At 50.7% G+C, this 10178-nt stretch overlaps 1 protein-coding gene and 1 long non-coding RNA gene across 3 annotated transcripts; one reads left to right on the top strand and one right to left on the bottom strand.

Annotated features, from left to right (window-relative positions):
• Positions 1-1447: 1447 nt before the first annotated feature.
• On the bottom strand, positions 1448-6525 carry PNMA8A (PNMA family member 8A). 2 transcript variants are annotated; one of them, XM_055236297.1, is made up of 3 exons: positions 6299-6525; positions 4653-6034; positions 1448-3570 (listed from the first exon to the last, which is right to left on the bottom strand). In XM_055236297.1, exons 2-3 carry the CDS (start codon positions 5953-5955, stop codon positions 3554-3556), a joined length of 1320 nt encoding a protein of 439 aa, XP_055092272.1. In that variant the 5' UTR covers positions 5956-6034; positions 6299-6525; the 3' UTR covers positions 1448-3553. The 2 variants fall into 2 exon arrangements, with proteins under 2 accessions (XP_055092272.1, XP_055092273.1); XM_055236298.1 differs by having other exon boundaries at positions 4858-6034.
• Positions 6526-6639: 114 nt separating this feature from the next.
• LOC134732177 (uncharacterized) lies at positions 6640-9369 on the top strand. The gene is made up of 2 exons (XR_010115053.1): positions 6640-7484; positions 9059-9369. It is a non-coding gene; the product is annotated as an uncharacterized lncRNA (long non-coding RNA).
• The last annotated feature ends 809 nt before the right edge of the window (positions 9370-10178 follow it).

Below are 10178 nucleotides of genomic sequence, written 5' to 3'. Positions count from 1 at the left end.
CAGACGCACCCCTGAACAGAACACCTCCACCCAGGGCGATGAGGTTTCCTTGAAGACAGCTTTCATGTGCTCCAGCCTTGGATTCCCCCCATTTTTAGGGCATGTAGGCCTTTCATACTTTACTGACAGCCTGGGCATAACCAGTGTGAGTGACTATTATTGTGGGAGGTACTTAAACATCTTGGCCAAATAGGGCTTTTCCCATTGTGGGGGTGTGGGGGCATCCAATAAATAGACCTTCATCCAGATGCTTCTATGGGTACATGGCAGTTCCTAATGAGCTCTGTGTCCTCAAATCCCAGCTTCCCTTTTGGTCTCTTTCACATCTTTCCTCACAATCCCCATTCACTTTCACAAAACCCCAACCTGGGCCCCTAAGGACAGTTCCCTTTCCCCAAGTCTGAATTATTCCACCTGAAGCTCTCCAATGTGTATTATTAATAGAATTCTTGGCTGGGCGTGGTGGCTCACGCCTGTAATCCCAGCACTTTGGGAGGCTGAGGTGGGCGGATCACAAGGTTAAGAGATCAGAGATCGAGGCCATCCTGGCCAACGTGGTGAAACCCCATCTCTACTAAAAAAAATACAAAAATATTAGCCAGGTGTGGTGGCACACCCCTGTAGTCCCAGCTACTTGGGAGGCTGAGGCAGGAGAATCGCTTGAGGCGGAGGTTGCAGGGGGCTGAGATCATGACACTGCACTCCAGCCTGGGTGACACAGCGAGACTCCGTCTCAAAAAAAAAAAATTCTCAGGAGAAACTGTTTAAGATGCAGATAACTATGTACAACCCCCAAGAGATCCTGAATCAGCAGGTAGGGCCACGAAATGGTACCTTGAACAGATTCCAAATGACTGATGTAGTGGCCACCCTGGTTCAGGAGTTCCTGGGGAGGGGCAGGGGAGGGCCAGAAGAAAAATAAATTTTTAGCTAAAAGACCTCAGCTTCTGGCTGGGCGTGGTAGCTCACACCTGTGATCCCAACACTTTGGGAGGCCGAGGTGGGCAGATCACTTGAGCCCAAGAGGTAGAGGCTGCAGTGGGCTGAGATCGTGCCACTGCACTCCTGCCTGGGTGACAGAGCGAAACTCCATCTCAAAAAAAAAAAAAAAAACCTTGGCTTCTGTGTGAGGGAATAGGGAGAGAAAGGTTTTCATCTTCCAGCTGTTTATAAAAAAATAAACTGGCACTTTGAGGTAATTTGTGTCACCAGATACCTATTCTAGAAACCCCGAGATCTGTGGGACATCCTTCCACATCGGTGGAAAGCCATTCGCAAAGAGGACAAACGGCTTCTTCTCTCATGGATCATTAACAATTCTCGAAGCTTGAACCCATATCTGATAACCAGTCACATCTGGCTGGGGGCACAGTTTGAAGGGGGAACCCTTTCCTCAAATTTAATAGTCCATGCAATCCCCACCTACAAAAGAGACTTAACAGGACACTTAATTTGCTAAACTTTATTTTATACATACACGTTTACATTTACTAGTCATGGTGTCAACTTGTTAACACAATGGAGCCCTAATGGACCCGTTTTGAAATTAGAAGCTGGACAGTTGCAGGCTTTGGTCTCTTCAAGAATCCAATTCACCCCTGGGTTTTGTTTGGCACACACCCCAGGAGAACTTTGATGCACACAGCTGTGTAGCTGCAAACGGAAACCACTCTCTTTCCTCTTGTATTTTTCAGTCAGACTCACTCAGGATTTTGAAATGCATCATCACGAGAAATTTGTTTTAAAGTTGAATCACTGAGAACATCTAACAACTGTTTACATTCTTTATCACAAAAACTGAAGTCGGAAAAGACGCCCTGAAAACTTGCAAGGGCTAATACTCTATGATAGAATATCACTACTGCTCACCATGTTAATACATTTACTTACTACCACACAACTGAAGAGTCACAGCACAACAAGAGCATGTGAATGACGAAAGGAAACTCGCTTTCAGGGTGTCAGATTATAGGACATGCACAGGAATTTCTTCCACTTCTAACCTCGCTCATCAGTCACATTTACAAGAAACTCAATTTTAAGCAAAGAGATGCCAGAAATAACTAACTCAAGACATGTACAAAAACAAGTTAACCTATGAACACAAGGTAATATTCTGATAGTCTTCAACGTGACTTCCAACATATCTGAGTAGTCACTTTTCAGTTTTTTAAACATGTGAAAAAAATAGGTTCGGATTACATCTTTGTGGACGTCTAGGATACAGTTTGGAAACCATTATCTCAGGGACCCTGCCCTCTCCTCTACACATGCGCACGCAAACACACACACACACACACACACACACACACACACACACTGGTCTGGTCTAATATAGTGTGTCTGAATTCAGAGGGCAGACATTAACAGCCAAATTTTTTTGTTTGTTTGTTTTTTGAGACAGAGTCTCACTTTGCCGCCCAGGCTGGAGTGCCGTGGCACAATCTCAGCTCATTGCAACCTCCGCCTCCTGGATTCAAGCAATTCTTCTGCCTCAGCCTCCTGAGTAGCTGGGATTACAGGAGCACGCCACCACGTCCAGCTAATTTTTGTATTTTTAGTAGAGATGGGGTTTCACCATGTTGGTCAAGCTGGTCTCAAACTCCTGACCTCAAACCCGCCTCGGCCTCCCAAAGTGCTGGGATTACAGGCATGAGCCACCGCGCCCTGCCAACAGCAAAGTTTTAAAAGATATTTTTCCCCTCTTACTATAATGTGAGTAGTGACCTTCTGCTGCAAAGATGGTGACAGTTTGGTGCAAAGATGGTGTGACAGTTTGGTAGACGGATGGAATTGGAGCTGGGGGCCTAGGAATGCCTGCATCCTTCCCTACAATCACCCCCCTTCCCCACAGGATTCCTAAGAGGGCTCATCCCAAATGGGAATCAAAGTGCCATTTTTACTAACAGACTCTAAAACTCAAAAGACTTTGAGGTCTAGGCAGACATTCTTTTTCCCTAAAACTAACTCTTGGGACCTCCTGGCTAGATAACTGGAGAATAGAAGCTGAGACTGAAGGAGCAATGAAGCCAGGTTTGCAGTGAAGGTCCTGGCTTAACTTACCCCGCTGGTTACACGAGAGGAAGGCGGGAGGGAGAATACGGCAGGGCCGCCCAGCTCTTCCAAACGCCAGGGCCTGCAGAGGTCGCTGACCATTCCGAGGAGGGAGCGAGGCGTGGGGGAGAAAAGCTGAACATGGATGAGTGTTAACAGTGACCCTGCTCATGCATAAAGGGGAATGAATGTTCTAGAATTTTCCCAATCCTCTTACCAACTCTCCTGCCTCTGAAGGGAAGGTGAGTAGAGGAGGCGGGAGTAGAGGAGGCGGTGAAACGGCAGGCCTGGTAGAGAAAAGAGCATAGAGATCCACCTCCCTTCCCCAACTCCCTCCCACCCAAGACCTCACCTATCGTTTACCTCAGAGCCAGATCTCTATCAACAGGGGCCCTAAGAGAGTCCAAAGTCTTATTTTATTCAGTGGCAAGAGAAAACTTGGTTGACTTGGAACTTCTTCCTTGTTCTTTCAACTCCTCAGTATGGGTGGTCCCCCAGATCAAACCTTTCTGGATTCTGCAAATAAATGAGAGAATAGCTCAAGAAGGGAAGCAGAGAGGTGTCATTAGGAAATGCATTACTTCCAAGAAATTTCTGGGTCCCTGAACATTTCTGTTCCCCAGCCAGGTCTCTAGAAAACTTTACCCTTAAAGCCACATACCCCGCAAACACTATAACTCCAAAGTATTAATTTTTTTTTGGGGGGGGGGGGACAGGGTCTCACTCTATCGCCCAGGCTGGAGTGCAGTGGTGTGATCTTGGCTCCCTGCAACCTCCACCTCCCAGGTTCAAGCAATTCTCATGCCTCAGCCTCCCCAGTAGCTGGGATTACAGGCACAAACCACCATGCCCAGCTAATTTTTGTATTTTTAGTAGAGATGGGGTTTCACCATGTTGGCCAGGCTGGTCTCAAACTCCTGACCTCAGGTGATCTGTCTGCCTTGGCCTCCCAAATCATTAAATTTTTTTTTTTTGGAGACAGAGTCTCACTCTTGTCACCCAGGCTGGAGGGCAGTGGCACAATCTAGGCTCACTACAACCTCCACCTCCCAGGTTCAAGAGATTCTCCTGCCTCAGCCACCCGAGTAGCAGGGATTACAGGCGTGTGCCACCACACCCGGCTAATTTTTTGTATTTTTAGTAGAGATGGGGTTTCACCATGTTGGCCAGGCTGGTCTTGAACTCCTCACCTCAGGCGATCTGCCCACCTTGGCTTCCCAAAGTGCTGGGATTACAGGCGTGAGCCACCAAGCCTGGGCCCAAACCATTAAATTCTCATCAAGGAAGATGGGTCAGATGGAGTGGCAAATGACCACAGCAACACTCATTGATAAACAACCGGTCAGTGGGTTTGCTCTGCTGCCTGCTGCCCACCAGATGTCCCCAGCATCAGCCTTCAGGGGCTCCTGGAAGGGCAGTCTGGGCTCTTACCCTCCTCAACTGGTGTGTCATCCACCTCCTGCCATGCACCAGGGTCCTCCTCATCACCCGCTTGACCCACCACCTCCTCAGGCTCCTCTGCCCCACCTGCCACTCCTGCTCCTCCTGCCTCATCCACTTGCTGGCACGAGCCCAGTCACTTCTGCTGTCATTCTCACCATTGGTGGCACGCCGAGGAGAGCCTTCTGGCTTGGCCTTCGGACCCCTAGAGGTTGAGGCTGTTGCCTCGGCAGGCTGCTGGCCTCGAGGGGCCTTCTGAACTGATGCTTCCCTTCTTGAGCCCGGCCCTTTCTTTGGCATCACCGGCTTCTTCCTGCCATCTTCTGAGTCAACCAAGACGTAAGAGACAGGGCCCAAGCTCACCTTCTTCTTCTTCCTCATGGGAGCGGGGTTCTTAGCAGAGACCCAGGCCATGGCCTTCTTCTTTGGTGGGCTTTCATGGCCACCATCTTGGTCTGACTCAGAGGCGCCTCCTGGGCTCTCGATTTCTGCCCGGGCATCCTGAGGTGGCTCTCTGGGACCCTTCCAGGCACATTTTGCCATGGGCTTCTTCAAAGCCAACTCCTCCTGCTTCACACAGGGCTTTCTGCTGCCCTTGATTGGCTCTGAGATCGCCATGCTTTCAGCATCACTCGCCTCAGGATCCTCCAAGTTGGCTGTGCTGTTGGAATTGATGCCTTTGGGTTTTTTCCAGGGCACTGCTTCCTGCTTGGGGTTCTTCTTCTGCTTCTTTCTCCTGGAGCGAGTCTTAGCTCCAGCCCTGCGAACCAAAGGTTTGGGAGGGTCATGCTGGTCTTCCGTGGCATTCCAGTTGTTGGGGGTCTCTGCCTTTAAGGCAGAACCCACCTCTGCTGCAAGCCCCGGTTCTTTCTTGACCTTCCTCCCTGCTGCTAAAGCCCAGGCTGCCATCTCCTCGAACTCAGCGGCCTCCTGGGCCCTGGCTTCCTCCCGGCTGCGGATCTCGGCATCCATGCAGAAGATGATCTGCACCACCGCTCCCAGGAGCACCCCCAAAGCTTCTGCCCAGTTCTCTGGGGGCTGATGCTGGTTCTGGGACAGTGTGGGGTGGTTGAGCTGGAGCAGGCGGACCACATCCTCCCAGGTGCGCCCCTCGGCATCCAGGAATTCATTCAGATTTTTTAAAAACTCAGCATCCTGGGTAGGGTCTCTACAGACCACTCTCCAGACACCACCCCTTCCTGGGAATTCACGGGGGATGGTGCTCAGATTCACACCTTCACCAACCTCAATGAGGGCAGCTTTAACATTCTCTTCCCTCACAAAAATCTTGTTGAGCACGCGGTACGGGCCCAGTGGGGAGAGGACCCCATTCAAGGTCTCCTCAATTTCTGCCTGGCCACAGTCCTCTGGGATGCCTGTGACCAATAAGGACCTGTGGATGTCCACTTCCATTCCCCTGCACCAATCCTCCAGAAGGTTCATCGCCATGGTCTTGGACATTTAGCGGCTCTGACCCTACTACGTGTAGTAAATAGTCTATCAGGTGGACGTGGGCTGCAGCGGTCCCCAAACAGTAATCCTGCAAGGTGACAAGGGAGCGAGGTCAGGTTCCCAGGAAGATGGCCAAGCTCACAGATCCTAGCTGCCCCCTCCGCGGCTGGCCTGCAGGAGGCCTCGCGCTTTCCCAACACCTTCCTCCCCAACCCAGGCCCCGGTGCTCACACGTGTCCCGGAATCTGCCGCAAAAGGCCCTCGGACCCTCCCCCGGGTCCCGGAATCTGCCGCAAAAGACCCTCGGACCCTCCCCCGAGCCTGACGCTCCGCCTGCCGGGCCGGGACTTACTTGGCAGACCAGCCTCCGACCGCCCAGCCAGGCCAAGGAGAGGCAGCGAGATGCAGCCGTTTCCCAGTCGCTGGCTCCGGCTACCCCGGCGCCCCTGCTAGAGGCAGAAAGGGCCAAGAAGGCGCCGTCCGCCCCCGCTCCGGCCCAGGCAGGTCACGAGGCGTCCAGCCTCGATCTCGTTAGCTGCCAGAAGCCGAGGTTGGCGTCGCAGCGCGCGTCTGCGCACTGGCTGCCGCACCGCCGCTGGGGGTCTTGGGCTGCGCAGGTGCCGACGTCTCCATGGCAACCAGGCGTGGGTTGCTAGGACTGAGCCCCGCCTGCTGCCGGCGCTGCCGTTGGACCTAGGGCGCCGGGTGCAGGAGTGGCCTGTTCAGGTCGCAGAGCAAGGGGGTCTGGATACACCACGGTGGCGCCTCCACGGAGGCCCTCTTTCCACCAAAGTGGGCCTCGCGAACACTGGGGATTAGGTCGGTGAGAAGTGCCAACATCTGTGGCTGCACCCGCTGACTCTATTATCCTCTGCCCCACCTGTTGGATTCACCCAACGCAACTCTTGGGAGACACGAAATCAAGAAAGGAGGAAAACGAGGCTTTAATCGTCTTGGGTTCCTCCAACAAAAGGTACAGCCCCTGTTGGGCTCGTAGCCTTCTCTATTACAAGCAAGCTCCTGGGTTCTTCCAGGAATTTCCAGAAACTTCTACAAATTTCTCACTCTCCTCCCCGACCCCTTCTAGCATGAGGATAATAATGCCTCGCCTTTTCTTGTTTCCTCAACGTGATGCAGGGCAGGTTCTTGGCATCCTCCAGACAGGGGACAATGTTACAGCTCAGTGACTGCCCCTGCAGAGAAGTGTTAGTCCAAACTGCAACCATTTTGTAAGCCCCCGACTATTCTGCAGATCTTGGTCAAAGTGAAATATTCCACGGGGTTCGGGCCAGTGAGAAACATCCTGCCTAATTACCTGACCACAAGGCGGACAAAGGCCCAACTAAAGAAACATTATCATACCCTATCGGGCAAAGGCCCAACTGAAGAAACATCCCTATCATATTCTGCTGGGAGAAAGTGCAGAGAACACCACATTCCACCAGAACAAGGGCCAGAACTGTCTCATCATGGAACCATCTTATCAATATCCTGCTGGGCAGCAAGCCATACTGCCCAGACCCCTCCCACCCATAGCTGTAAGTACCCCCAGCCTATAAGCAGCGGTGGGCTCTGGCATTAGGCTGGTTCCCCACTTCCACAGGTGTCTGCAGTATACCTGGGTTGCTGTTGAGCCACCTTCTGTGTCTTTAACGCTCACCTTCCCTCCAGTACCTAACAAGGAGGGCTACCCTCTAGGCAGTGTGCTGAAAATAGCAGCTCGGGGCAAGGCTGCAGTCACATTTATACCCACTTTTAATGACATGCTAATTAAAGGGTGGGTTTTCAGAATTGGCTAGCAAATTGGCAATAACTTATGGGTGTTGCCATGGCAATGGTAAACTGTCATGGTGCTGGCAGGCATGTCTTATGGAGAGAGGCTTTCGGTGCCTTTTCCAGGTTTTGGCCAGTCTTCAATGTGGTCCTCAGTGGAGTCCCCTGGGCCTCCGATCTCAACCTTGCTGCCCATGAGCAAGAACTTTGTTAATAGTTTATTAAAGCCCAGCGCTGTGGCTCACGCATGTAATCCCAACACTTTGGGAGGCTGAGGAGGGCGGATCACTTGAGCTGGGGAGTTCGAGAGCAGCCTGGGCAACATGGCAAAACCCCGTCTCTACCAAAAACGCAAAAAGTTAGCCAGATGTGATAGCGGTCACCTGTGGTCTCAGCTATTCGGGAGGCTGAGGTGGGAGGATTGCTTGAACCCAGGAGGCAGAGGTTGCAGTGAGCCAAGATGGCACCACTGTACTCCAGCCTGGGCAACAGAGTGAGACCCTGTCTCGAAAAAAATAAACAAATTAATTAAGCACTCCTATGCGACTCGGTTGGACTGGCCGTCTGGTTTTTTGTTTGTTTGTTTGTTTTGCCAGGCCCTCACTGATCCACCTACTAATGCCCCTTCCTGGCTGTGTGACCTTAGACAAATAATTTGAGCCCTCTGAGCTTATTTCTTTTCTTTGTAATAGGAATTCTAATAAAAAATCTTCCTGATTCGGAAGTTTTGAAGATTCGGGGGGATCTCATCTGACAGATGCGCAGAAGTACAATTTGGGCCTTGGTATTTAACCAAAATCTGTTCTTTGGGTTCATTTTTGAAATTGACCTTTGCAAGGCCAAATAGCCAAATGTTCATTTCACTGTCATCTCTGGCATTCCTAAATTTGGGCATCATCAATATTTGTGTGATTGCCCAAGTTCCCGTCATATTTTGTGCTAAAAAGTTGTGTCATTCAAATCGTTAACCTCTGATTATTCACATAATTCACACCTGAATATTCCAATAAACACTCTAGCTATGATTAAAGTCTTTAAATCTCATGTGCTTTATATGTTGAAATTCTATGTATTAGTGGAAGAATGAGTGTATATTTTTAGGCAGTGGTTTAAAAACATAGCCGTAAATTCTCTGACACTTCTATTGAGAAGTGAGGATCTATGTCCCCTCCGCCTGAATCTGAGCAGACTTGTGACTACTTTAACCAGTGGAGTTTAGTGAAAGGGAAGCTATGTGGCTTCTCAGACTATGTTACAGAAGGGCACTCAGCTTCTTCATTCACTGGAACACTTTTTTTTTTTTTTTTTTTTTTCTTTTTTTTTTTTTTTTTTGAGACAGGGTCTCGCTCTGTCGCCCAGGCTGGAGTGCAGTGGCGTGATCTCGGCTCACTGCAAGCCCCACCTCCCGGGTTCACATCATTCCAGGTTGGGAAGAACAATGAACAGTTTTTCTGAGAGATGGCTAATCACAATCCCCCATGGACACAATGACCTCTTTCTGCATGTAGCACCCTCCAGCATGCCCCTATGAAACTTCCTTCCAGTCCCTGCCTTTTTGCAGACAGCCCCCTTCTCTGCTGTGCTGCCCATTGCAACCGTGCGATGTATTTTCATATCTTCTGTAATAAATCTGCCTTTCTTTACCTACAACTGTCTCGGTAAATACCTTTACTGCCCACAACACCCGCCGCACCTAGTCGTACCCGTGACAGTTGGAGGTGACTCAAATGACTGAGAGTGAGAATCATCTGGGAGTTTCTTCACTCACATATCTGGTGCCTGGGCTGAAATCCTTTGAAAGCTGGGCTCAGCTGAGAAATGTTGATGGAAGCACTGATGTGGCTTGGGCTTCCTCACAGCATGAAAGCCAGAGGGTAAATCGTTGAACTTCTTACTTGGAAGCTCAAGGATGCAAGAACAAGAGTGTTCCAGTGAGGCTAGGCGTGGTGGCTCACGCCTGTAATCCCACCCTTTGGGAGGCTGAGGCGGGCGGATCACGAGGTCAGGAGATCGAGACCATCCTGGCTAACATGGTGAAACCCTGTCTCTACTAAAAATACAAAAAAATTAGCCGGGCCTGGTGGCAAGCTCCTGTAATCCCAGCTACTTGGGAGGCTGAGGCAGGAGAATGGCCTGGCCAACATGGTGAGCCGAGGCTGCACCATGGCACTCCAGCCTGGGGGACAAGAGCGAGACTTCGTCTCAAAAAAAGAAAGAGAGGCCGGCGCAGGCTCATGCCTGTAATCCCAGCACTTTGGGAGGCCAAGGCGGGCAGATCATGGGGTCAGGAGATCGAGACCATCCTGGCTAACACAGTGAAACTCTGTCTCTACTAAACATACAAAAAAAAAAAAAAAGCTGGGCGTGGTGGCAGGCGCCTGTAGTCCCAGCTACTCGGGAGGCTGAGGCAGGAGAGTGGCATGAACTCGGGAGGCAGAGCTTGCAATGAGCCGAGATCA

This window comes from Symphalangus syndactylus, chromosome 13, assembly GCF_028878055.3.
Source record: "Symphalangus syndactylus isolate Jambi chromosome 13, NHGRI_mSymSyn1-v2.1_pri, whole genome shotgun sequence".
Taxonomy (NCBI): domain Eukaryota; kingdom Metazoa; phylum Chordata; class Mammalia; order Primates; family Hylobatidae; genus Symphalangus; species Symphalangus syndactylus.
This window is presented reverse-complemented; position numbering and strand designations above follow the sequence as displayed.

Excerpts from the sequence above, each read along its gene's own strand:
- PNMA8A (XM_055236297.1), bottom strand. The coding sequence starts at position 5,955 with ATGTCCAAGACCATGGCGATGAACCTTCTGGAGGATTGGTGCAGGGGA.